The sequence below is a fragment of the Giraffa tippelskirchi genome, chromosome 7 (genome assembly GCF_054371585.1).
Source record: "Giraffa tippelskirchi isolate mGirTip1 chromosome 7, T2T-mGirTip1v1.2.pri, whole genome shotgun sequence".
Taxonomy (NCBI): Eukaryota; Metazoa; Chordata; class Mammalia; order Artiodactyla; family Giraffidae; genus Giraffa; species Giraffa tippelskirchi.
Genome location: NC_137281.1, coordinates 8,186,259 through 8,213,797, shown reverse-complemented (window position 1 = coordinate 8,213,797; position 27,539 = coordinate 8,186,259). Strand labels below are relative to the sequence as shown.

General features: G+C 54.5%; 1 protein-coding gene across 18 annotated transcripts; it reads right to left on the bottom strand.

Moving 5' to 3' along the window:
* LIG1 (DNA ligase 1) lies at nt 1-27,304 on the bottom strand. 18 transcript variants are annotated; one of them, XM_081514391.1, is made up of 29 exons: nt 26,714-26,822; nt 25,229-25,394; nt 24,218-24,291; nt 23,056-23,145; nt 21,695-21,833; nt 20,244-20,370; nt 19,160-19,255; nt 17,590-17,688; nt 17,053-17,166; nt 16,761-16,836; nt 13,830-13,910; nt 13,469-13,525; nt 12,525-12,697; nt 11,678-11,844; nt 11,209-11,285; nt 10,391-10,482; nt 10,088-10,187; nt 9,397-9,482; nt 8,734-8,849; nt 7,372-7,467; nt 5,058-5,168; nt 4,467-4,538; nt 3,952-4,096; nt 3,707-3,789; nt 2,864-3,016; nt 2,702-2,755; nt 1,977-2,120; nt 414-506; nt 1-254 (listed from the first exon to the last, which is right to left on the bottom strand). In XM_081514391.1, exons 2-29 carry the CDS (start codon nt 25,301-25,303, stop codon nt 171-173), a joined length of 2,874 nt encoding a protein of 957 aa, XP_081370517.1. In that variant the 5' UTR covers nt 25,304-25,394; nt 26,714-26,822; the 3' UTR covers nt 1-170. The 18 variants fall into 18 exon arrangements, with proteins under 18 accessions (XP_081370517.1, XP_081370519.1, XP_081370522.1 ...); XM_081514393.1 differs by lacking the exons at nt 25,229-25,394; nt 26,714-26,822 and adding an exon at nt 26,977-27,304 and having other exon boundaries at nt 17,053-17,169; XM_081514396.1 differs by lacking the exons at nt 25,229-25,394; nt 26,714-26,822 and adding an exon at nt 26,977-27,304.
* Nucleotides 27,305-27,539: the final 235 nt, after the last annotated feature.

Here is a 27,539-nt window from a genome sequence, read left to right as displayed (position 1 = left end):
AGGTGTTCAGTAATTATTTATTGAAAAAAATGACCGAACCCCAGATCCCCGCTGAAACCATCCCCTCACACACACCTGACTTTCAAAGCCCACGTGCACAGGGGTGCTGAGCACCAGCAGCCACGCCCCCCACCCCCCGCTGCCCCCAGCCTCCAGGGCGGGCAGGAACTCTAGTAGAACTCTTCCTGCTCGGAGTCCGGCTCAGCACCCTGCTGGTTCTGAATCTGACTTTGCTTCTTGTACAGACCGGCCACCTGAGGTGAGAGGGTGGGCGGTGGGCGAGTCAGAAGCCCCGGGCGGCCCCACCTTCTTCCCGGCCAAATCAGGCCAGAGCCCACCCTCTCCGAGAGGCTGGCCGGGCAAGGCGAGCCCACCCCTGGGCCAACCACCCACCCCTCTACCACGGGCCTCACCTGGGCACTGGTAGTGGCCTGCTCCGGCTTCTTGTCCTCACGGACGCGAATAAACCGAGGAAAGCGGAGGGAGATCCCCTTCTCACTGTCCACCTGGGGGAGGCATGGGGGAAGGGGGCAGGGAAGCAGGCGGTGATTCCCCACCCAAGGTCTCCTCCCTGCTCCTGTGCCTCTGGCCTCAGTCTCCTGATCCATACAATGGGGCTAAGTGATGGGTCTTGGTAAAAATCACATCAGGTAAATCCAGTGTTTGGGGCTGTACCAAGTGGGACGAGAACAGCGGCTGCTGTGGCTTCCATTGCTATTATTATTAGGGCTGAAAGGCAAGAGGGCACAGAGCCAGAGGTGGACTCTAAAACCAGACTTCGGGGTTCAAATCCCAGCTCCTGACTCAGAAGCCAAGTGAACCTGGGCATTATGCGCCCTGGGACTCTATTTTCCCATCTGTGCAATGGGAAGGTCAGTGTTTTTGCGAGGATGAGTGTGAACAATGCCGAGTCTGCTTCACCTAAGTGCGTGATAAATGCTGCTCCCACTGCTTGTTGCCAGGGAACCCTGACTGCCTGAGGTGGAGAGGGAGTGAGAAATTTCAAGAAGGAAACAAAGTAACAAGTATGAGCTTTGCCTTTACGTGGAAGTCTGCTGTTAAGCTGAAATACGTGTGCCAGATTTTGAAGGATCAGAAGAAATCCCAAAAGGAGTGTATTTTTAAGGTTTCCTGTTCTTCAGTTAACTAGACCTCAATTTTAAAAAACCGTATTTCCTGTTCTTTGGAAGGAGGATGCTAAGAGCTGCCCTAGTGCTGGTCGGTGGCGGGGGGTGGGGGTCCCCCGAGACACGGATCTTTTGGCGGGTGTGTAGAACGGAACCACTAGTGAGAGAAATGAGCCAAGGAATGTTAAGACTTGGAGCGTGAAAACGAACTCCAGTTGATAAAGAAACGGAGTAGTTTCTTTTTCTTGTAAATGGTCAGCAGGAAGTATCCTAAGCTTTTACTGAAAGGAACTGTTTCCAAAAATTACTTAAGAACTAAATGTGAGACTATGATATTTAAGAAAGTGACTTCAAAAAAAAAAAATGATATAAATGTGGGCTTTCCTGATGGCTCAGCAGGTAAAGAATCCACCTGCAGTGCAGGAGACACAGGTTCGAGCCCATGGACAGAGGAGCCTGGCACGCTGCAGTCCATGGGGCTGCAGAGTCAGATACAATTAGTAACTAAACAAAATTAACTGAATCACTTTGCTGTTCACCTGAAGCTAACATAACTTTGTAAATCAACTATACTTCAATAAGCACATAAAATTAAAGAAATAAAATTTAAAAATTTGAAAGTCAAAGAAATCAATTTCATTGTTTTCTACTCCTGGCTGGGGGGAATGTTTCTTTTTTTTAAATGAGACTGATCTCATTGTCTGAAACCCAAATAAAACGCCAGCTCCGCTCTTCCTAAGCATCACCCCGGAAGCACAGACATGGGTCCCAGAACCCCCTCCTGCTGCTCTCCAGCCACTCAGCTAGGATTCTTTCGCAGGGTCTCCTCAGGGTCCCCCGGTTACTCACCAGGCCCCGGGCCGCAGGGTAGATGGGGGACAAGGAGAGGTCCGCACACTTCACCTCCCACACGTCACTGGGGTCCAGCCAGTGGTCGGGGGCCACGGCACCGTCGGCCCGGACGTAGGAGCGCGGAGCGGGCAGCACCAAGGCCTGCAGCCGGTGTGAGAAGGGGGGGGTCTTGGGTCCAAGTCAAGGCTGAGGGCTGGGCGGGGGAAGGCAGTGAGGAAGGAGGGAGGAAGATGCGGGAAGGGGAGACGCTAACACCCCGCAAAGTAAAACGCTGGCGGGGGCGAGGGGTGATGAAAGAAACGGGAGAAGGAAGAAATGGAGACCCTGGGAGCTGAGACAAGAAATTAAAGGCAGAAAGAGAGAGAAGCAGGGACCCAGAGACGGGAGTCAGAGACCAAGAGAGAGACAGAACCAAGACGGGGACACAGAGACCAGAGACACGAACACGCAGGAAACCGGAGCGCACCCCAGACGCCTGGCACCAGGACAGCAGACACCCCAACAGCCAGGGGCCCCACTGGCCTTCTGAGGGTGAGCTCGGGGACCCGCAACACACCCTGCCCCAAGCCTGCCCCAAGCCTGCCCCCACGCGGCAGACAAGGCTCCCTGACGGCGACTCTGGCCGGTAGCTGGCGGGGCTGGGACTTGAACTTGGACGTGCTGGGCTCCCCCAGCCAAGCCTCCCGGAGGGCAAGAGCACCGAGCGGGCGGGGAAGGCTCACCTGGAGCCTCTGGTGGTGCTCTTCCAGCTCCTCGTCACTGAAGCCAGTTCCGAGCTGCGAGGAGGATGGGGGTCAGCAGCTCTGCTTCCCCCCAGCTCCCGCCGGCCCAGGATAAGCGGGGTCTGCTCCTCCCCGCCCTCTGCCTCTGGGTCCACCCGGCACCTTGCAGATGGCCTGGAACTCCTCGCTCTCCTCATCGTACGAGGCCAGCAGGAAGCCCCCGTACCGGCCGGCCCGCTTCCCCTTGCCCAGGTAGGCACCAATCACCACGAGGTCCAGGGTGTCGCCCACGCCCTCGAGGTAGTCCTTCTTCAGCTGAGGGGAGGGAAGGCCGGAGGTGAGGGTGGGGAGCTCGGTGTGGACCCCACTGCTGGTGTGAGGGGGGATGGGTGAGAAGACCCAGGGCAGACACTGGGAGGAGAGCAGGTGAGGGACAGGTTTCTCGGCTGAAAGGGCTGATGAGAAAGGCGTCACTCCGATGGGAGGAGGCGGCAGGATGGAGGGGACGGGTCAGATGGGGAGACTTTGAGGGGTCACCCCAGATCCCCCTTTCCTTCAGTATGGAGGGACATTCCACTCCTTCACAGGGAGAACATTTATCCACTCATTCCAGAAACTAAATGAAGTGCCAACTGTGTGCCAGGCAGGAGCTTATTCCTACCCCAGGACCTTTGCACTTGCTGTGGCCCTGCCCCTGACTTTACCCTGCTCACTACTCCCCATCTTTATCCCATCTGCATCCTGGCTGACCTCCTGGCGGCAGGCAAGAACAGAGAGCTCCCTGGGCTCCCTCACCTTGGCACCTGGGGCACCCAGACGGGCAGTTGTCCACCAGTTCTTGGTGAATTTGTTCATGGGGAGCAGTGAGGGCAGCAGGGCTGAGGCGGCTGCTGTGGGAGGTGGGGGGGATGGGGTGAGGTGGGGATAGGGTGTGGACCATCCAGCAGGGACAGGCTTCTGGTCCCCGAGCTCAGCAGGTAGGTGGGCTGAGGGGGTGGGCGGCACCTTCAGCCAGTTGTGCGACCTCTTGGCGATCTCGTAGGTGGCATCCACGTCCAGGGTCTTCACCATGAGCCCCTCACAGGAGTCTAGGGAACACAGGAGAACCACATGAAGCCCCGGCTCACATCCTTGCAACAGCCGTGGGCGGGATTCTGGTCCAGTCGTCTAGGGTGGGGCCGGGGTGGGTGCAGATCACGGAGGGGGGAGGGACAGAGTTGGGGGGCACAGACCTTGTGGGACGCCCTCACCTTTCACCGACTGCTCCAGGAACTCGGCGATCTGCTCCGTGTCCTTGGTGTCCAGGGAGGTGGCAAAGACAAACTCGCCCTCTGTCTCCACGAAGTTCTCCCGGAGCAGCTGCCGGCGTCGGGAGAGGGGCTCACGTACCAGGGACTGCAGGGCAGGAGGAGAGACAGAAGTCATCATGGAAATAAAGAGGAAAAGCCCGACATCGGGCGAAGCGGGAAGCGGGTAGGCTGATGGAGATGAGTGTGAAGCGGGGCATCAGTTTACATTTTAGGCAATTCTCTAGTGTCTGGCTTAATAGAGGCTGGAATCTCACGTCTGCTCCTGCCCTTAGGCTGCAGCAGGTTGTCCTGGTTGCAGGACAGGCACACAGATGGGGAGTTGGAAAGGGGAGGCCTCAGGGGCCACACTTGGAGAACCGCTGCCCGAGCGTGGCCCCCCAGCTCACCCCACTGGTTCCCAGGTTCACACACCCCCTTCATCCCCCAACCGCCTGAGACACAGTGCCGGGACTCACCTCTCCATTGAGGTAGATGAGATCGAAGGCATACAGACACACCTGTACCTGGATCTCTGCCGCGTCCACCTCCTGGGTTGGGGCGGGATGGAGACCAGAAGTGGGGGTGGGGAAAGGTGAGATGGGGCTGGGTGGGTCCCTTCCCATCACGTCCGAGGCAGACACCCAGTCACCTCCCACTCCCCGCTTCTCCCCAGCCAAAAGGTAGCACGCCTACAAGCACAGCAATGCTGCCGGCCGCTGGCACTGAATTATGATAGCAACCATCTCATTCCTCTCTGCTAGTTATTTGCTTGCCCAGCCTCCCTCACAACTAGTGGCGGTGACATGACAATTCTGGCCAATGAGAGTAAAGAAGTTTTCTGGGGTGCAGGTTGAGGGGGCTCCTGGAACAGATCTTTCATAATAAGAAAAGACCCCTTCCCTCCTTCCTATTTGGCATGCTGGGATAAGAACGTGATGGCTGGAGCTGTGGCAGCCATGTTGTAAAAGGCTGAGAGAACTACATTCCAATTGACAAGTCTGTCTCTCTGGGACAGGGCAGGATTGGGTGGAAGATGATGGCAGATGCTGGAGTGGGGCGGAGGCTACCTTGCGTTTGCGGGTGGTGAGCACTTGGAATGGCTGGATCTGCTTCTTTTCCCGGTCCCAAGCTACAGCTTCGGTATCCAGGATGAAGGATGTGACTGATGGGAGTTTAATCTGAGAGGCGAAAGGGGAAGACCCACAGCTGGTGAGAGGTGGTGGATGAGGCCAAAACACAGATGGAGAGAAACAAGTATCTTTCCCTTCTAACAGCTGAGAAGATCCACTAACAAACATGCCAGCCTTAAAGAGACACATGTGAACACAGACCCCTTCTCCTGTTCCCCATTGAGAAGGGAAAAAACTAAGTTTTCTAAGAACTTACTATGTGGTGCCACAAGCTGGAAACCCAGGAGCCTTTGTCATCTTCCTCTTCTGCTCACTTTACATTCAATTCAGCCGTGAACTTGTCCATTTTCTCTCTGAAATCTCTAAGCCGTTCACTTGCAACCACCTCGCCAAGCCCAGTCCAGCCTAAGCCACAGCATCCTACCAGTCTCCCTGCTCCTGCACTGACTCTGTCCAATATACTCTCCTCAAAGCAGCCAGGCTGCTCTCAGCAAACCCCACATCTGCTCGGTGCTCATCCCTGCTGAGAACACATGGCTCCCCACAGCTTTGGACCCTCTCCTTGGTCAGCCTCCACACCCCTTCGCCTCACCTAGCCCCTCAGACTCACTCTCTGCACCCCCACACACAAGCCTTTCTGGTTCTTGAACGGACTGTACCCCTCCAACCCCAGGGCCTTTGCACATGCTCTGGACTTGAGAATCTGCATGGCTCCAGGGCCATCCACACTATATCCTGGGCTGTGCTTGGTGACAGCCCTGTCTTCCTGACACAAAGTCTAGGTCATATTCTTTTAAAGGCTCACAGGACGCTGGACCTTTTCTTCAGAGCCCAATCTCTGAGTACACTCAGAGGCAACAGCAGGGCTCTGATGAAGACCTGCCTACTCTGCCGTCTGGATTAAAGTCGCAGCCTCCAGCACAGGGCTCAGCACAGAGCAGACGCCCAGTAAATACTTGAATCAACGGGTGAAAGAAGCCAGATCTCTCCAATCCTGTACTGTGACTGTTTACATGAAGCTCTAGCACAGGCAAGATGAACTTATATCAATGAAAAAAGCAGATCAGTGGTTGTTGCCGCAGGAGACGGATGGTGGGGATGGGGAGAAGGGCCTGCCTGGCACGGGGCACAAGCAAACATTCTGGAGTGATAAAAACACAGAAATGTTTTATATGTTGATTACGTGGCTGGGTGACCTTGTCAAAATTCTTCAAACTCTATACTTAAAATCAGAACCTTTTATGGAAACTACACCTTAAGTTGGTTTTAAAAATAAACAGCACTTAGCACATCACAGGAGCTCAGTTAATGCCTGTGTTGCACTGTTTCTCTGTCCTCACTGCTCTAGGAAAGAGCAAATGTCCTCATTAATTACAGAAGGCTACTCCTCTTTGTGGGCTTCCCTGGTGACTCAGTGGTAAAGAATCCATCTGGACTTGCGTTCAATCCCTGGATCAGAAGATCTCTTGGAGAAGGAAATGGCAACCCACTCCAGTATTTTTGTCCGGGAAATCCCATGGACGGAAGGGCCTGGCAGGCTACAGTCTATGGGGTCAGCCTATGGTCACAAAGAGTCAGACACGACTTAGCAACTGAACAACAACAAAGTCCTCTTTGACTAAGAACTCCTAAAGTAGGTCCCAACGCCCCTTGGGAGCCGAGACACCCTGGCTCCAGGGCCCTAGAGATCCAGCCCTATTTACAAACTGTGGGGCCAGCATGCAGGCTTCTCTTCCACCTTCATCCCAAACCTTCTCCCCGCTAGAGTGTGATTCTGCCTTGCCCGGCCTCCGCTGCACCAGAGTGCCCGTGACTCGGTGCTGCACAGGGGACCCCCAAGCTGGAGTCAGCCAGGGGTGATGGGAGGTGCCTGGAAAAGTGCTAACTTTCCTCGTGGGAGGGGACAGCAGCTGGAATCCTTTTCCCACCCATCTGTCTAGAAGTGTGGCAGCTACCTGGAGACCAAGGGGCCAGGCATTGGGATGAAAAGGCAACCAGCTGAGGACAGCAGACCCAGCTGGGTTCGGGAAGACCTTGGTCCTCAGCTGAGCCAGCCCACAGCCACCCACCTTCAGATTTAAAGGGGGAAAAAAAAAACCTGCAGGCCTTGTATTATCTATAACCCAACACACTCCAATCTCCTTCCAAACACTCCCGCGGCACCGGGCCAGCCTGGCTGGCCCTCTGTTCCCTGCTCCCCTACTAGCACCCCTCCCCGACCCCCCAGGTGGAGCCAATGGCAGGAGCTCACCTTGGGGATGCGGCTGATGATGTCAGGGTATCTTCCGGTATTGTCCTCCTGATTTCTGCTGAAGATCTTCACCTCCCCACCTTCCAGAACGTGGATCTGCCACCGTGGGGGAGGGGAGAGGGACTCAGAGCCGGGCCCACCCCTGGGAGCCCCGACTTTCTCTTCTTGACCCCACTTCCATGGGCAGAAGGTTCCAGAAGCTCTGCAGGAGGAACTGCTGCAGAGACCTGAGTGAATCCTCTCCTGGGTTCAGAGGGCACCTCCCAGGCCTGTCTGTGGAGCCCCTGCCACCTCATCTTCATCTCCAGTCCACACCCTCCTCTCCTGGCTAGCACAGGTGCTTTGCTGTGTGTGTGTTTGTGTGTGCGCGCTGATCTGTCTGGATATTGTGGTGCTGTAAATAACATTCTGGTTTTTACAATTTAAATGTATTCATTTTAATATGTCTGGGTCACAGTCCTTGAGCAGAGCTATATTATGTGCCACATAATGGAAAATCCCATGGACGAAGGAGCCTAGTAGGCTGCAGTCCGAGGGGTTGCTAAGAGTCAGACACAACTGAGCGGCTTGGCTTCACTTTCACTTTTTACTTTCGTGCATTGGAGAAGGAAATGGCAACCCACTCCAGTGTTCTTGCCTGGAGAATCCCAGGGATGGGGGAGCCTGGTGGGCTGGATCTATGGGGTCGCACAGGGTCAGACACGACTGAAGTGACTTAGCAGCAGCAACATGTATATTACCCCAAGAAATAGTAGTGTATGTGTGTATAACATATGACTTTAAATATATATGTTTTTAAATCACTATTGCTATCTTAAGTCATCTTACTTATTTTCTGCTCAGCGCTGTATTTCAAAGATCCATCTATGCTGAGTCTATCAAATCGACTGCGTGTAGCTGCCTCAAGGCACCACAGGGTGGCGCCCACCGAGCTCGCTTACCTGTCCCCAGGTGAGACCAGGGAGTGGTCCCCACTCCCCCAGGACAGAAGAGCCACCACAAGTATTCTTACAGCCCAGATCAAGGATGTCTCCAGCCCTGGAAGCCGGGACACATGTCCACGTAACCTCACTGAGGGGGACGCAGGGCCCGTTACATTAACACGCCCACCGGCAGGGCACAAGTGCAGCCCACGCTTGAGCTCCCACTGCCGTGGGTCAGGACTTGACGATGTTACCTAGTAAGATCTGTTTTCAGAGGAGCCAGTCAGTTGGCTATGATCGCACCACCGCCTGGAGGTGGGAACTAAAGCCCCGAGGGCCGTGCAAGACCAGATGAGGAGTCACGGCCGAGGCCGGCCGGTCCTGAGCTCGGGTCTGAGGGACCCCACGCCGCTGCTCGACGGTGCGTCCACTCCCTTACCTGTGCCCTCTGCCCGTCGTATTTGTACTCGCAGGTGAAAGCTGCCTCCTCAAAGCGCTTCAGGACCTCGCTGACACCCCGGGTCGGGTGGGCCAACATTGGTTTCAGGGGAACCCCTGGGAGGGGAGGAGAGAGTGAATTCAGATAGACTCTACTGGGGACTCTACTGGTGAATTCGTGGAGGTGGGGTGGAGGCTGCTAACTGCACTCAGAAGCGATGCGACCAACACCTGGGTCTTGTTATCACAGAGTCTGTCTGCTCCCTTCTCGAAAACTAAAACAGAAATGCGAGTGGTCTCTGGTCACACATATTACAGCGAGAGCCTTCGGATGACGAAGTGATGAGAGAAGGAACTTGGGAGGCTGAGCCTGGAGCACAGCGCAGCCCTTCCTCTGCCGCCTGCCTCCCTCCAGGCCCTTCCACGTACAGAAGAATGAGATGCTGTCTGCCTGCCATGCTGCCTCTGGCGTATGTCGGGTACAGCAGCTCTAACACAGAAGCGGGAACTCCACAGAGACAAGGCACGCTGCTCTCTGAGCTGGGGGCCCATGATGGCCACCCCAGGGGATGGAGGGAGGGGAGCCTGATGGCAGCCAGCCCGGGGCGAGGCTGTGGATGGATGGTGGGGGCGCAAGGGGCAGGGATCCCATGGAGGCTAGTACCTGGGCTCAGCCTACAGTGCTCTGGGAGCTGCTCCAGACCGTGCTCCAGCAGCACGGGGATGATCCGGTCCAGGTCAGGTACCTCACTGGGGCAGGGAGCAAGAACAAGGTGGGTGGGGGTGTCCTTCTAGAACCCTGCTCGCTGGCTGCGAGATCCACCACTGCCTGCCTGTCACCCCTTCCCAGGGTCGGCTCCTGCCTCCCTCGACTCCCCTCAATGCCCTGTCTGTCGTGGTCCTTCATGTTTCTTCCAGGCCAGCCTCCACCTCCCAAGACTCCGGTTTAACTGGTCTGGGGCCGGCCTGAGAGCAACAGTCTGCAGGTCTCTGCGCTGGAGCAGAGTCCCCTCCATGACCATCACGATCCCTTACAGTGTGCCCATCACCAGCCCCCGTCTGGGTTTCTCATGGCCTTTCCACACACACAGTCCTGCCTGGAACTCAGAAACCTCTGCCTGCTTCTCTCCTTGGCTGTCAGGATCTCCGCCTCTCCCAGTCCCTGTATCCCTGACCCCTCACTGTCGGCCGCCTCCCTGATCTTTGTCACCTCCCTGTGCCCAGCGCCCATCTCTGGATCACCACCCAGGGCTCTGTCACCAGCCCCATGATGGTCACGGACACTTGCTGGCCACTGGCCCCTCCCAGGTCACCCCTGACCCCCAGGCTCCCCTGCCCGGGCCGCCAGGTCTCACCAGAATGTCTGCTTCAGGATCATGCCTTGCTCCTCCAGCCACGTCTTCCTGGCTTCTGCCGTCTTGCCCTTCCCGGCGTCCACCACGGCTGGGGGGCATTCTAGGACGAACCCCAGAGGAAGAGGCTTTGGGATGGGCCTGACCCCCCTCAGCTATCCCCGGGGCCACAGTAGGTGCTGGTGAGAGGTTCCTCAGGGAGAGGAGCCTGGACGGGCATAGGGAACCAGGTGGGGGTGGGGGTCGGGGGAAGGGTGGCCGGGTTAACGCGAGTGGTGGGCGAGGGGGCCGGCCACCGGGGCTCACCTTGACCGGGGGGCGTGAGGCTCACGGCCTGGGCAAGGGCCGCCAGCACCGACTGCTCAGCCAGCCCGAGGCGCAGCCGTCCACTCAGGGCTCTGGGGGGACAGTGGGTAACGGAGAGTGGGTGCGCCTGTTCAGCCGCTTGCTCCTCCCTCCTCGTCTCCCCACCGCGACCCTCCCCTCTAAACCAGAGCAGCCTCCAGAGCCGGAAGGGACCTGCGATCACACAGCCCCCTTGACAGAGGAGGAAACTGAGGCCAGCCACAAACCATCAATGACCGCGGGCAGTGCCTACGGGCAGAACTAGAGGCCTGGCAAGGTCTCCGCCTCTCTCCTCAGCTGCTCTCTGACAAAGCAGTGACGGTGGGGCCGGAGCAGGGCCAGGCCTGGAACAGCCTGCCCGGGGGTGCCAAGGTGTAATGGCCAAGAACCTGTCCCCGCACGGGCCCTGCTTGAGCCAGCCATCTCGGGCAGAAGGGTGCATCTGCTGTGCCTCCATCTCCCTTTCTCTAAACGGGGGTGAGGCTCACCACCTCCCAGAGCTGCAGGGAGGAGCTTATGGGAGGAAGTGCGAGGCACAGGCCAGGGCACCCAAGAAACACCCCAGTGATGGCGGCAAGCAGAGGCCACCAAGCAGGCCAGGGCAGACATCACTAACCCACCGTGGCATGCTTCACCCACGAGCCCAGCCTTCTCCAGGCAGCACTGCTGAGAAGAGGAGCTCCGCGCCCAGCTCAATGCTCCCATCTGAGGGTGGTCAGGGCACCAGCAATGATGTGCCTGCCGGCCCCCCTCCCCACCTCATAGGCCCACACCCTCACCTGGCAATGAAGCGCGCCTCTGAGTGACGGCAGGCCACAAAGAGGCCTTTGATGACATCCATCTTCTTGGTTGTGGACTGGAGAGAAGCCAGCAGGGCAGTCAGTGCCGGGGGTGAAGGGAGCGGGCCGTCCTCGCTGCCTGGGGAGCTGCCACCCTTGGAGACCTGCCCCCTCCCAGCCCTGCTGCCCAGTCCCGGAGCCTGGAGCACAGAGAACAGTGAGAAGCTTGCCCTCCTCTGGCCTCCCACCCCGGGTCTGCTCAGCAGGAGTTCATGGAGCCCCACGGCTCGCACTACATCGGGGCTAGGGTCTCAGGAGGAGGGTCTCGCAGTCTTGAGAGCAGCAGGAGGAAAGAAGCTCTGATCCCCAGAGCAGGACCGAAGTGACCCCGCCCTGAGCAGTCGAACCAGAGCCTTCCAGGTCCCCAGAAGAAGAGGGTCTGGGGAGGGCCAGCCGCCTGCCCACTCACAGCGCTGCCTGCCAGCTGCGCGATGTCCTGGAACTTGGCGAAGACACCGGCGGCGGTGAGCGCAGGCGGGGGCAGCACGAGCCTCTGGGTGCTGCGGCTGCTCTCGGCCACCAGCCCCACGTCACCCTTCTCGGCCACCTCGGCCCGGACGGACTCCAGCTGCCGACCTTGTGGGGTACAGGGAGCAGGGGCTGAGCGCTAGGAGGGGTGTGGCCACTGGGCTCCCCTCTCTAGAAGCTGGGATGATGAGCCCATCTATACTAGAGGGGTCGTATGGGGCGGCATCAGCAGTATGCAGATGGGATTTAAAGCCCTGGATCTCAGCCCCGACTTCCTCCCTGGCCTCCTGGTTTCCTGTCCGTCCTCCACACGGGTCCAGAACTGACCCTGCCCCTTGCCTGCCTGGGACCTTTCCAAGGCTCCCCAATGCCCTCACAGTAAACACGGAGCACCCCAGGCCCTGGGCAGGTCCCGCCCACTCGGCCAGCCTCTCTCGGGCATCGAGAGCTGCTGGGCCCACCCACAACCCCAATCGTCCCCAGCTCCCCTCATGGCTCTGCTGGTCAAAGCCCTTAAGGACCCCTGCGACCTCCACGAGCCCCGGCCCTCAGCCTTGCTCTGTGCCTGCCAGCATCCCCCTCTCCCACCTGGTCTCGGTGCAGACCGGGTCCTGATTTCCCCCTGCCCATCTGTCCCCTCCACTCTCAGCACTTCAGTGGCCCCCCTCCCCCACCCTCCACCTTCCCAGTCCCTCCCCATCATCTCCTGGCCTCTCCACGTCCTCCCTGGAAGCACCCCACCCGGCCCGGGGGCATCCACCACCATCACCACCACCACCCTGCCTCACCCGTGGCCTGGGCCACCGCCTTGAGGAGGATGCCCTCTCCGATGCCGAGCTCCAGGCCCTGCTGGGGCGGCCCCAGGCGGTTGAGGCTCAGGTAGAGGACGGGCAGGAGGTCGGCAGGTGACAGGGCCACCACGGAGCGCAGCAGGTTGCTCAGCGTCTCCACCATCCGGAGCCTAGAGGAGGGGATGGGGGTGTGATCACCTGACATTTCAGGGTCAAGATCGGGTAGGGGAGCGTGGTGATAAAAGAAATGCAGCAAAAGAGACGAGGAGAGGGCTCACGGCCAGTGCCCGGTGTGTGACCCGAGCCACAGGCACCACCACAGGCTGCTGGCGGGGCAGGAACTCCATCTGACAACAGTGAAGAAGGGGACGATCATCCACAGGGAAATGACAGCTGATGCGTACGGATTGTTTTCCGGGTGCCAGGCGTTGATATTAAGCCTTCAAAGTGTTCTCTGACTCCCTGAATTCTCACAGCTGCCATGAGCCAGATATTATTTCATTTTACAGGTGAAGAAACTGAGGCACGAAAGACTATGTAACTTGCCGAGGACACAGAGCTAGTGAGTACCGGGCTGAGACGGGTTTTCTCTAACACTGAGGATCGGGAGTATCAGCCAGGCTGCAGGCACTCTCGGTTACTTGAGCTTAGTACCCAGTTCCTGCCGCCAGGCGGTGGAGGCCTGTCTCCCTACGCCAGGGATCACGGGTAGGGATCCTGTCTTGCTCTGACCAACAAACCAGGCAGAAACAATGGTGTGGGCCTTCAGAGGCCTGTGGCCACTCTTGTGGCCAGGCCTGTGGTCTGTGGTCTCGTGCATGAGGGTGCAGCTGAGCCACGAGGCGGTTAAGAGGATTAAACAGCTGGAGGCACAACCACCGCCAGTGCCACAGAACCAGGAGAGCCCCCGCTGGCCCCGGCCAGGCGGCCTGGTTAATTACCGAGCAGAGACCTCCTCGATCTTCTCGAACGCCCGGGCCACAGCCAGATAAGGGACCCTGGGGGAGGAGAAGGACAAACAGGAGCTGTATGTACACCCACACTTCACCCCCGCAGCCCCCTGCCTCCACACGTCTCCTGGTGAAAGACCTGCTGATCCCCAGGTGCTCGCAGGCAATCCTGCCTGACCCCTGCCTAGGGTTCTCTCTCTCCATCCCCTTCAGAGCAGCCAATGGTCTCCCCAAAACACTGAGGGTTGTGGGAGGGGGAGGACTGGCAAATCTCTCATTGAAGCCTCTGGAGACAGGGCCTCCCACAGTGCCAGGGACGAGAGGAGGGGTTCTGGGGAGGGCCACACCTCACCTCTGGCCCGCCTTCCAGCAGGCATCTTCGATGGGGTGGTAGTTGTTCTTGGCAGGATTGTAGCTCGGCGGGTCCAGGTGTCTGTGGAGGGAAAGGGGAGGCTGGAGGGTAGAAGCCTGGGTCGAGGAGAAGCCATTCCCCCAGCTGGCATTTACTGAGCACGTCGTAAGTGCCAGGTACTATTCCAGGCACAAGGGCACGGAAATGAATGAAAGCAAGCTTGCTAACCTGGAGCTCATGTTCCAGTGTGAGAGTCGGGGGTGAAAAACAAACAAGACCAAAAAGCAGAAGAGAATAAATCATTTTCGGTATTAAGACATTTTTAAGACAAAAACCAGGTAGAGGGAGAAATCAGAAAGGTAGATGCTGCTTCAGAGGACGGTCGGGGAAGGCCAGAGGAGACATCTGGGCAGAATGATGTGAAGGGTTAGCAGAGTGGGGACCAGGGAGAAGAGTATTCCAGAGGGGAATTACAAGTGCAAAGGCCCTGAGGTAGGGACACGCCTGGCATGTTAGAGGAACAGAAAAGGTGTCAGCGTGGCTGAAGTGGAGCCGTATGATCCGAATATTGTTCAGTTTAGTCACTCAGTTGTGTCTGACTCTGCGATCTCATGGACTGTAGCCCACCAGGCTCCTCTGTCCATGGGGTTTCCCAGGCAAGAATACTGGAGTGGGTTGCCATTTCCTCCTCTGGGGGATCTTCCCAACCCAGGGATTGAACCCGTGTCTCCTGTACTGGCAGACAAATTCTTTACCACTGAGCCACCGAGGAAGCCCGTGCTGTTCAGAGTCCACTCCAAGAGGCAAGGACTCCCAGGGCCTCTGGGTCAGACCCGCCCTCACTCTGGCTGTAACAGGAGGAAGGTGCAGTGCCTGGGTGCCCCAAGGAGCCAGGCACCGTGCTAAGGGCACTCCATCTGCTAGCAAATCAGTCCTGCAGGCAGGGACTCATCTACCCCCCCGTTCACATAAGGAAACTGGGCACAGAGTGGTTGGTTAGGTAGCTCACCTGAGGTCACACAGCTAGTAAATGGCACAGTTCAGACTGTGTTCTAACCCTCTACATCATACGTGCCTCGGGAAATGCCTCACACCCACCCAATTAGAGCCACCGCAGTCCAGACTCTGCAATTACACTTATTTGGGTTAAAATCGCTGCTCCATCAGTGACCATCTGTGTCCTGGTAAGGAAGCAATTTCCCACTGAACCAACCATATGATGGAGCTACCCGGAGTCCCTGCCCTGACACGTCCTGAGGTTAAGGAAGAAATTAGGGGGAGAGTTCCCACTCCTTGGTATGCTTTGTGGGGAGCATTTTTACAACACTGACTCCCCAGCCTCAGACTTGTGTCTCTGCCGAACGTGTAAACAGACTGCCGACTGTTTACAGCTCTTTAGCTGATCCTGTGCACGGATAGGGCTGAGGATGGCTGAGCCAGACGGAGCACGTGCAGTGAGTTGTATGCCCTCAGTACTTGATAAGGGGTCGCCTCCTGGTTCTTTCTATTATATTACAAGGAGAAACGGCAGAGCTGAGGGGTAAGAAATTCTGCAGCCACACTGCCTGGCTCAAATCCCAACTCTGCCACACTCCTCATCTGTGGTCTAATCAAGGCAATCAAAATTAAGAAGAATAATAGGAGAAGGAAATGGCAACCCACTCCAGTATTCTTGCTTGGAGAATCCTGTGGACAGAGGAGCCTGGAGGGCTGCTGTCCATAGGGTCGCACAGAGTCGGACACGACTAAAGCGACTTAGCAGCAGCAGCATATCTGGACATATAACTGACTCACTTTTCTGTACAGTAGAAATTGACACAGCACTGTAAATCAACTATACTTCAATAAAATAAATTAAAAAAAAGAAGAAGAAGAAGAATAGCAGCTACTACTTGCTGAGTGTGGGCACGGCCAGACACTAGTCTGCAAACCCTCAGGAGGAAACTGGCCCAGAAAGGCTAAGTCGCTTGGCTAAGGTCACACCAGCTGACAAAGGTGGAGCTGGGATTTTCCAAGCACTGCAGAGCACTGTCCTGCCTCCACACCTCACTTTTCCCATCTGTGAAATGGGAGTCCCAACAGAATCGATGCACAGGGTGGTTGCCGTGAGGCTTCAACGCATCAGGATACGGAGGGCACAGTGTCTGGTGCCAGGCACACCATTTACAGTGGATAAAAGGGTGTGCTTTCTGCCACTAACAAGTCCTCATATTAAAGGCAAGGAAATTGGAGGTCCCAACAGTTTGTCTCCTGGAAGCGGCCATCAGTGATCAGGTTGGGAACAGTGTAAGAAAAACGATCTCAGTATCCCATGAAGTAAAAACCTGGACATAGAACTTCATGTCAGACACCAAGTTGGTGAGAGAAACTTATAAGCAACATAAGCACAGACACGTGCCCAGGGGCACAACAGGGCAGTGGTACAGAGAAGAGGCCCGGCTTAGGAGCCAGGGGACCTCGGCTTTCGAGCCTGGCCTTACCCCCACCCTCCCTGTGTGTCCCAGGGAAGACGACCTAGCTGCTCTGGGCTACTGGTTTCAATGCCTGTGAAATGGCTAAAACACCAGCTTCCTGCACAGGCCTACTGCAGAGATGAAGTAAAAAGGCATAAAAGAAACCTTTAGGACATGACTTGATACAGAGTAGGCTCAAGAAAAGGAGCCGACCTTTCCTACAGTGCAGTCACGTGCTGAAATGGGGCCATTTAATCTCACTAATAAGGTTGCGACTGGGGTACAAAGTTGTCATTAAGAATTCCAAATTTTTTATTAGAATAATTTAAACCTGAATCACAAAATTTTAACGCTGAAAGGATATTTGGTGATTACTGGTCTCCTTTTTGGAGGCCCACCTACAATCAGATCAGCGAGACCCCGGACTCACTGGCTTATTTTGTTTCATCTGCTGTTCTCTTAACGGATCCTGACTCACCCCTTGGTCTCATCCTTTCTCAGAGCACCAGGTCCTTCTTCTTTCGCTTCTTTTTTGACAGCTGGCTTCCGGGGGGCTGGGGAACGAAGCAGGGAAACAGTGGATTCTTCCTCCCTCCCACAGCCCCCATCTCCCAAGTACTCTCCAGGCGGCATCACCCCGTGCTTGGGGCGGGAACACAGCAGGAGGGGCGAGTTAGGCTTTCTCACCCACAGCAAGGCCAAGCTCTTTGGAGAAAGACCCACCCGCTTCTTCCCTGTGCAGCCCCACGAGGTGAAGGGGAGATGCTCACAGAAGAAACTGCTGAGGGTCTTTGGAGCTTTGGGGGGCGGTTGAGCCTGGCCGTCCTTCTGTGCTTCCTGCTTCACCATCACCTCGGGCTCTGAAACGCTTTCTGTCGGGGACTCTGCTAAAAGTGAGAGAGGTCAGATGGTGATGCAAACTTTAAAAAAATTTATTTTTTGGCCACAAGGCATGTGGGACCTAGTTCCCTGACCAAGGATGGAACCCGGGCTCCCTGCATTGGGAGCACAGAGTCCCAGCCACTGGACCCCCAGGGCAGTCCCCAGTGCCTATGATTTCTGAACGATAACTTGTTGGAGGATGACTGGCTCTTTTTTCCTCACAGGCGTGGAGGAAAAATAACAATAAAAACAACAATAGTAACAAAACCTAAAGTTTCCCCTAGAATTTGCTTTTAGACAAGACACTAGAGAATCTTAGTGAAGTCTTATCTAAGCCTTATTTACATTAACTGTCCTCCAAAGACATGGGACCCCCCAAAACCAGAGAGAGGGGGATACAGGGAGGGAGAGGATCAGACACTCACTGGAGGCCTCAGGGGGCGTCGCGGGCTGGTCCCCGTCTTCCGCTTCCTCCTTGTTGCCCCCTTCAGCCTCGGGGACGCTTTCTGTTGGTGTCTCTGCTTCTGATGACAGACAAAAAAGGCAGATGGCGAAAAGTGTCACTGTGAACCCCTCCCCAAGGGCATTTTAATTCCTAAGACACCCTGCCCCGTTTGTTCTTTGCTGGGCTGCCCACACATGTTTGAAGTGACGGGAGGTGTGAGGGTTGGTCAGCCCTGGGCCACGCAGGGACCTTGAGGAAAGCCAACCCCAATGCTTGCTTGTGTAGCTGAGAGACGGGGAGGGCCAGGCGTTTCTTATAAACCATTATTTTTGAATTACTCACGGTGAAATAGAACTGGAAAGGGTTCAAAATGCCCATGATAACTTGTTAGAGATAAAAATTAAGTTTTTTTAAGCTGACTGAAATATTAAAAAAAAAACCCACCTCCAGGGTAATCATAATAACTGCATCAAATGACTTGGGAATAATCTGCCTTAGTAGAAAGAAGTCATCCCCTGCTCCATCCCCCAAAACCCCTGGACACAGATAAGGGCTAAAACTGCAAGATTTACAGTAAAATTTGTTACTGACTAAAAACTGTCAACCAGAAATCAGATCTCTACCAAATTCAGACCTTCTCTGGAAAGGACAAACCCAATAAGGACCTCTTATTAAAACAAATGACGATGACAAAGACTGCGATTATTATAATCTTGTAAAGGCCCCAAATGATCTGTGGATCAGATGTTTATGGCTGCATTTCCCAGGTAAGATATTGTACATTTTCAAGGGAAATGGGCTGGACACCATGTGACCTACCAGCTTGAGGCATTTCACTTGTCATTATTAGATCACATTCTTGGTAATTCATGACATCAGCTTTCTGCAAAGCTGGGTACTCACAGGTAGTGATAAAAACCAAGTATTACACAAAAATCAACATGAACAGGAAACAGGGGCAGCAGTTTTCAACTGGACTCCAAGGTCTGAGCAATTGTGCAGTGCCCAGGAGACATCCTATTATAAACTAACTGTGATTACTTAAGAATGAAATATTATTTTTTTCCTTTCAATGCTATGTATATTATTTTCTCAAATGCCCAAGCTGCTAGAACATAAATAAGTAGTTGTTTGGACATAACTCAACAAACTGAACGGTAAAGGCCTTGGGGCACAGTGAGGCAGTTACTAAGACACTATAGGCCCTGGACATTTGTGCACTTCTCTGCTTTTCGGCAAAATTTACAATAAAAACAAATCATTTAGAGGAAGATATTTTCCATACAAAATAATAGAGAGAAAAATGGGGAACCGTGTATGAATTAAGATGGCCAAACTAATGTATTCCAGAATGCTTTCATGACAAAATTCCCTGGGCGGCGGTGTGGGATTCTGATGGACACGTGTGGATTCTTGGTCGAAGTGTCAAATCAAGTGGGATCCTTATACCCTGTCCTCCCAGACAGACCCCCACCTTTCCAGATCACACACACCACAGACGCACCGAGTTAGCCTCTCCCCTGCTTCCTCCCTCTCGGCCAGGGTCTCACCTTCTTCCTCCTTCTTCTTCTTAGTTTCTGGGTCCTCATCCTCGCCCTGCTCTTTCAGGACATCTCGAAATGTCCGTTTGGGAAGCTGCTTCCGGGCTAAGAGACAAAGGGCTCAGTGTGGCCTCCTTGCTGGCCCACCAGACCTGCCACAGCAGGCTCAGACCCCCGTGGTGATGGCCCCTGAGAAGGCTCTGGGGCCCTGGCCTTCTCCGCCTGCCCCACAGCCACCACCCCGGTGCAGGCCTCATCCTTCAGGCTTCTGCTTCCTGGCTGTGTGACCATGGCAGGTAGGTTCCGTCATCTTGGGAGCCAGCACCCGCCCTCCTCTCTGCCTCACCTCTCGCCATACACTGTCCTCAAGCCCTCCCTTCTCCTCGCATCACATCGTATTCTCCAGAGACACCGAGGTGTGTAGGATTCCCCCACCTGCTGTGCTGTTCCCACCCCGAGGCCTTCACATGTGCTTTTCTTGGCAGCAACACTTCCCTGTCACCCTTTCTCAACAGAGCCGACCCTGACCAAGACCCTGATCCAAGACTCAGGCCAGACTGCCCCTCCTCTGGGCCCTGCCTCAATCCGCAGCTACCTCAGTGCCTGCATGTCATTCCTTATAGCAGCACCGTCAAAGAAAACATACAGTGAGCCACGTATGTCATCTTAAACTTTTTAGTGGTTACACTGAGGAAAGGAAAAAGAACCAGGTGAATTTAAGTTTGGATAATCTTGTTTACTTAACCCAACATAACCAAAATATGATGATTCCAACATGTTTTGAATATTTAAAATCAGTATCCTTTTTCCTAGGCTAGGTCTTCAAAATCTGATGCACTTACAAGCACATTTCAACTGGGCACTGAATTTTCATCAGAAATACTTAATGTGTTTAGATTTCATACAATCTACCAGTGAGAAAGCCCAGAGAAGGGAAGTCATTTGCCCAGGGTCACACAGCCAGGGGCTGGTGGAGCCATGCTCTTAACCACAATGCTAAGACCAGAGCTGGTAGGAGGATGGCTCAATGGTGGAGAAATCCACATGTGGACAAAGACAGGCAGCTGAAACAGCGCAGCCTGAGGATCCTTACCCGTGCGACGCTTCGGGATCCCTGATGGGGAGACAACAGCTGGAGAGGGGTTGGAGCGGGAAGGGCTGCTCTCAGGCAGTGTGACAGGACTGGGAGGTGAGGCCTGTGGAGAGTCTGGAGCAGGTTTCTGGAAAGGAAGAGAAAGAGCAGCTCCTGAGTTGGGGGAGAAGGAGGGAGCACCCAGCTATATCAGTTTCCAAACACTTTGAGAGAACAGAGTGACTCAGCCCCAGCTCTGGCCTCTTACCTGGGCCGTCACTCACTCTCCTGTGTAGTTTCATGGTCCCAGACTGTAACAATTCTTTTTTTTTCTAAAGTGACAAGATCTTTGATTTTTAGCTAAGCGTAATACGGCCCAACCAAAAAGTGGTGGCTCAGACAGTAAAGAATTTGCCTGCAATGCGGGAGACCTTGTAGGTCCCTGCGTAGGGAAGATCCCCCCAGAGGAGGGCATGGCAACCCACTCCAGTATTCTTGCCTGGAGAATCCCCATGGAGAGAGGAGCCTGGCGGGCTACTATCCACGGGGTTGCAAAGAGTCAAGACACGACTGAGTGACTAAGCACAGCACAGCACATAATATGGCCCAACCAAAAACTTCCCAGACTCCCTTGCAGCTAGGTGTGGTCAGGAGCCTAAGGACTACACTTCCCAGACTCCTTGCAGCTAGGTCAGAAGCTCCAGGTCTACATGATGCAAGGTAATGGCAACTGGTTCAAATAACATTCACCTAAATGCCAGTGGAGTGCCCTGCTCTTCCCACTGGGCATTCACTTGGACAACTTCATCTAGGGATGGTGAGCAACAATACAGAAGCACCTTGGGGCAGAGTGCGCCAAGGAAAAGACAGAGATGACAAGAAGCGGCTCACAAAGGGCCTTGGAGGCTCCACCAGGACTATCTTTGTCTTGAGCTGGCAACCCCAGTGGGGCAGGGGAGGATAGGAGAGGGAAGAGGGGTGAACAGTGGGGGAGACAAGATGTCCTTTCATCATCGACAGACTGAGAAGTGCTGCACTTCGGATGTTATCTTCAGAGCAGCCAACAGGCAAGAAATGACTTTTAAATGAGGGGAGCAAGTGAGCTGACGCACTCGGGGAAGATGGAAAGTTTTGATTCCATGGGTTCTGAGCCCTTCCTCCACAGCAGGCATTCTCTCCCATCATTGTGTAAATCAACTCACAGCACCTTCATGGCCACCTGTGATGGGGAAGGCTACCCAGAGCTGCCTGATCCCCGAGGCTGCCTGCCAAGGCATCATCAGGGCAAGGAACCACACCCAGGCCCCAGGGCGGAGGTGGGGTTAGGAGCACAGAAACCAGGCACAACTACTGAACTCCTCTGCCCCCTGGGGCACCAGCTCCAGAATCTTCCTGAGTAGCTGCTGCACTCAGCTCCAAGGCCAATGGGAATGATGCTTCTGGTAAATGCGGGCAGGCTGCTGGGGCCCCACCTGGCTTCTGGGGGTAGTGGGGGCTTCCTCCTCCTCCTCCTCGCCCTCGCTGCCCAGGACCCGGGTCGCCTTCCTCCCCGACCTCTTCACTGGAGAGTCGCCCTCGGACACCACTCTATTCCGCTCCTTCAGCGCCACCCTGGGAAGGGAAAAAATGGAGGTTTTTCAAGCAGGCAGAGTGGGGATGCTGCCCCCAGACTCTCCAGCAATCTCATTCTGTTTCATTCCCTCCCTTGCCTTTCACGCATGCAATGAACATTTTCCAGAAGCCTCCTTGGCATATGTATTTTTTTAGGCTATGATGGGTCTTTGTTACTTTTCTCTACTTGTGGTGCACGGGCTTCTCACTGCAGTTGGCTTCTCTTGTTGCAGAGCATGGGACCTAGGGTACTCAAACTCAGTAGTTATGGCTTCCAGCTTCTATAGTGCTCAGGCTCAGTAATTATGGCACATGGGCTCAGTTGCTCTGCAGCATGTGGGACCTCTCTGAACCAGGGATCGAACCCATGTCTCCTGCATTGGCAGGCAGATTCTTTACCACTGAGCCACCAGGGAAGCCTTCAGCATATACTTTGAAACACCCATCCCCCCGTCCCACTTCTCTGGAGGGCTCCTGTGTGCCCACCCTGTGGTGGGCGATGCTGGAGGAACACATGAAGTCCCCACCAAGGGCAGACAATGGCCTCCAACATTCCTTTGGAAACTTTCTTTCAGTCAGTCATGTAAGACCCTGATCCCCTAGGTAGGGACTACACTTTCCAGCAACATAAAAACAAAAGAGGTGGATCTCAAAGTCAGAAGTGTTGATAAATCATGGCCTGATCTTTATCATGACTGACCATCTTTTATGAATCAGGCCCTGTTCTGTAAGTTGTTAGTGTGTTAATGCATCAAGTCCACACTGAAAGCCTGATACAGATCATGATACCATTACCCATGAGGAAACTAGGCACAGGAAGTGAAGTTACTCTCCCAGGGTCCCAAACTGGGAAGGTGAGCTAAATCTACCTTGAATGGTCCAGGGACAAGGTCTTCCCAAGAACTTATGACAAGGATGGTGGCAGAGAGAACACTGTTCTCTTCTCTTCAGATGTAGCCAGTGGCAGGGTCCCTGCCTTGTGGAGGAAGTCTGCTTCAGAATGAAGTCAAGACACTGGCCCAGAGTCCTGAAGACAACTCTGAGGTCCTGGATCCAGCTATACCTGAAGCTGACCCTACCTTTAGCCTTTCAGGTTACAAGAATCAAAAATTTCTCCATGGAGGCCTGAGACATTCTGAGCCGAGTTTGTTAACACTTGCAGCCAAGAGAGTCCTGACTGATGAAAGGAACAGATTCACCACCTCCCAGCCCCAGAACGTACTTCGGAGGGGACTCCATTTCTCTGATGCTGTTGGATGTCTCGTTCTCTGGCTTCTTCACTTTGCCCTCTTTCTTGGGCTGGAAAAATGACCTGGAGGAGCAGAACAGGGGGAAAAGAAGTGAATGATAACAGTACCAATAACCCCTCCAACACACGCCACATCTGACAGCTTCTGATGCCTGTCCCCATTTCTAGCATACCACAGAAAACTTTGAACAATCCCCTTAGATGGATGAGGAAACTGAGGCTCAGACAGAGGGGGCAGCACCACGTACTTTTGTGCCTCAGCTCACCTCTCACGTGAGAGCTGCGATGCATCCCAATTTCCATTCTACAAGTATTAACTGTGCACTTACTATGTTCCAGGGCCTGTCCTGGGAACCCAGGGACACAAGAGTGGCCCAGACATATAAGGTCCCTGCCCTCAAGGGGCTGACGCTCCAGGAGTAGGCAGATATTAAGCCATGTGTTCATTGTTTAGTTGTGTCCAGCTCTTTGCAACCCTGTGGACTGTAGCCCACCAGGCTCCTTTGTCCATGGGGATTCTCCAGGCAAGAATACTGGAGTGGGTTGCCATTTCCTTCTCCAGGGGAATCTTCCCAACCCAGGGTCTGGATCTCCTGCATTGTAGGCAGATTCTTTACTGTTTGAGCCACCAGCGAAGCCAGTAGCTAATATGAAATGTTTGGAGGCGTTATGTGCTCTGGAATAGGTAAAGTAATGCACCCTCCCTTCCACCCAGGCATTACTGGCCCTTTAGGCTGGATCATACTTTGCTGTGGGGGGCTATCTGGGGCACTGTAAGATGTTAACAGTCTGCCCCACCTTTACCCACCAGATGCTAAGGGAAGCCCCCTCTCCCTCCAAGTGGTGACAACCAAGAACGTCTGATGTTCCCTGCTGGAGGGGGTGGGGGGAGTTGGAAACTGCCCCAGATTGAGAACCACAGGGCTAGGGTCTCTGAACCTTGCAGCAACTAAAATTCTCAGTTACTACACAACCTGGTTTTCCAATCCCCCTCCCCACTCTCCATACTGCTCAACTCCTGGAAATTCCTACATGAAGACGAACCCAAGTTCTCGTAAGATACGGGCAGAGGTAGAGAGAGGAGCAGAGAATTTGGAGAACGTAAGCTGCTAGGGGGTGGGGTGGGGGTCCTTACATGATACTTCGCTGCATGATGGTATCAGAATTCTCTCCCCCCTCCTCCTCCTCCTCTTCTCTGGTCACCAGTTTCTGAAAAGAACATCCAAAAATACTTGATGAGGATACTCATTTTCGTGCAGAGATCAAAACACAAAACACACTGATTGTGTGGAGATTGGAACACATACACCTCTGGTAGGAGAGGAGAAACTTTCAGGAATTGAGGTTTGGGGAAATCACCCTTAAATCTACCTCATTTGGCTTGAACTTCACACTGACAGACCTAACATACGGGCTGTCAAACATAATATGCAGCTGCTTTAACCAACTAAAGAAGAGAATGCCTTTACCAGAAATAAAAAGTCTACTCTGAAGACAAGGCTAAAAGCCTTCCTTCCTATGAACCCATACTAGCAGCTCTTCAAAGACAAGGTTCCTTTCCCAGGTGCCCAGGCCATAATGACTCTGTGTGTATATGCTAATCTTTTTCTTCTTTTTGAAACCTTGCAAGAATGTGTACCTGGTCGCATTCGATATACGTTCTTTGCTCTGTTGTTTTTTAGTCACTAAGATGTGTCTGACTCTTTTGCAATCCCATGGACTGCAGCCCGCCAGGTTCCTCTGTCCATGGGATTTCCCAGGCAAGAATACTGGAGTGGGTTGCCACTTCCTTCTCCAGTTCTAACAAGATATAAGTCTGCTGAAAACCATGCTTCACTGGAGCAGTTCCTCAGTACTGAAAGGCTTTCTCCTGGGCTAGAATCCTCCGTTTGGCTCAAGTAAAACTTTTCCCATTCCTAGAATATTAATTCTAATCCAACTTCAAATGTTCCCCAGTCCTTCCCTAAGTCTCCAAACCAGTCAGTGCTCCCTCTTTTCACTGTCCTTCCCCATCACGTCTTCCCTTCCTTCCTTAACTCTGGCAGACTCAGGTATACCTTTCATCGCTCTCTGGGCCCTGCCTCCTGCCCTCTGTCTCACCGGGCAAAACCCCAAAGCTGCTGATTGAAGCCAACTTTCCACCCACCCTGTTCCTGCACCCGCAGAGTAGAGCGGGACTGGTCGCCAGGAGTCCTTCGGGTTGTGGTCCAAGCCTCTCCATTTCCCCAGCCCGTTCAATTCTCCAGCTCTCTCAGGCTATACTTCAAAGCGGCCTCTTTAGCCGCTAACACCGACTCCACCCTCCTCCTACGCTGAGAAAATGCAAGCAAACGCGAGAAAGGAGATTTCCCACCGCCTTATCTACCTCCTGCTGCGCCTGCGCACTGCTCCGAATCCCAGCTGTAGATACTTCGACCACCCAGCTGTACTCTCATCTGAGATCAGACCCTTGACCTGCGCACCAGATCCCATGCCCTCTCACCTCTTCAAACCCTATGCTCCAGTAAGCCTCTCCTTTCTCTCCTCTAGAACAACTTTTCTCTCTCTACTGCAGCTGCTGCTGCTGCTAAGTCGCTTTAGTCGTGTCCGAGTCTGTGCGACCCCATAGACGGCAGCCCACCAGGCTCCCCCGTCCCTGGGATTCTCCAGGCAAGAACACTGGAGTGGGTTGCCACTGCCTTCTCCTTCTCTCTCTACTAGACCATGCCTATCGATTTACAAATCTGCTGTGATTTGTCCCATCTTAAAAACCAAACAAAATTCCTTCTCTTGAGCCTACATGTTCCTGCAGCTATCGCTCCATCTCTCCTCCCCTTTTCAGAGATGGCATAGAAAAAACTGTCCCAAGGCATCATCTCCAGTCTCTCTCCTTCCATCCCTGCTTGAACCTTCAAGTTTCCCCACATCCCTCAGCTGGCCCTGCTCATCAAGGTGATAGAGGATCTCCGGGTTGCTAATTCCGGAAGTCACCTCCTGTTCCTCATCTTGGCCCATCAGCAGGATTAGAAACATCTGGCTACTTGCTCCATTGAAATTCTTTCTTCATACCACACCCTTACCTTGGTGTCCGTAAATAAATACACACAAAAAAAAATTCAAGGACTGATATTTCTAGTTTTCTATGCTGATATCTCCATCTGGATATCTAACCAACATCTCAGACCCAATAAGACTAGCTCAAGATCCTTCTCTCTTCCCTCCCCAAGCTCTTCTAGCCCTCCCTCCACCCTCCTGGGGAATAATAAGTGCTGTGTGTGCTAAGCCGTTTCAGTTTTTGCGACCCTACGGACCGTAGGGATTTTCCTGGCAAGAACACTGGAGTGGGTTGCTATGCCCTCCAACAAGGGATTGATCTTCCAGACCCAGGGATCGAAGCTGTGTCTTTCAAGTCCCCTGCATTGACAGGCAGGTTCTTTATCACTACCGCCACCTGAGAAGCCCACAATAAGCCCAGAACTTTCAGCTCCACTCCCCTGGACCCCACATCTTCACTTCTCTCCCCTTGACTCCGCCCCCTTATCAGGCATACACAGGGCCAGACCTCTCCCCGTTCAGAAGGTTCTCGACCTTTCAAAAGGCCTTTGCTTTAGGCCTAGATCTTACCACTGACTTGCCCCGCCCCCTGACCCACCTCCATCTCCCTGGGCTCTCCCCTTACAGCTGACCCCTCTCCTTCAACCTTTCACGGCCCCGCCCACTACTAAACTTTTCCCTAGACCCACCCCCTTCCAGGTAGGCCCGCCTCCCCGGCCCTTCAAACTTCCGGATGACCCCGCCCACCTACAGCCTTTCCCCGCCCCCTCATCCCTATATAACCACTCCCCTTTCAGGTAGTCCCGTCCCTCCAGGCCTCTCTTCAGATCCTGTCCTGTGCAGTTTTCGGTCTTCGTCTACCTTTTACCTGATCCTGAGCCTCCGACGGATGCCGTCCCGCCCCCTCCAGCGGCCCGCAGCCCGCGCACTCCCCTCCGCAGCGCGCTCCCGGCCACTTTAACGTGACCCCATGTCCTCTCCTTTGCAGCCGACCGACTCGACGAAAGCTGGAGCCCCGAGCTGCCGACACGCGCGCTGTTCAACAGCCCTGAAGCCCCGCAAGGCTGGTGCCACTTGCCTCGCGCCAGGCCCGCGCGCCGCTGTCCTGAGCGTCTCGCCCGGAACCTCCCGGCGCGACCCCGCAGTCCCAAATTCGCGCCACCGACTTCGCGCGCAGACTTCGGCGGGCGGAGGCGGGGCCGAGTCGAGGGGCGGGGCCGGGTGACGTCCGCGCCGCCGTCGCGAGGAGGACGCTGGGAGTTGTAGTCTCCCGGACGTGAGACTCTCTGGAAAGGGGATGAAGTGGGGCGAGCCCTCCCGCAGAGCACTCTGGGAAACAGCCCCGAGCCACTGTTGCTCTGGATTGAGGAGTGACCAGCGGGAAAACAGAGATTCGGTGGGAGCCGCCGCGCGAGGCACGGCGG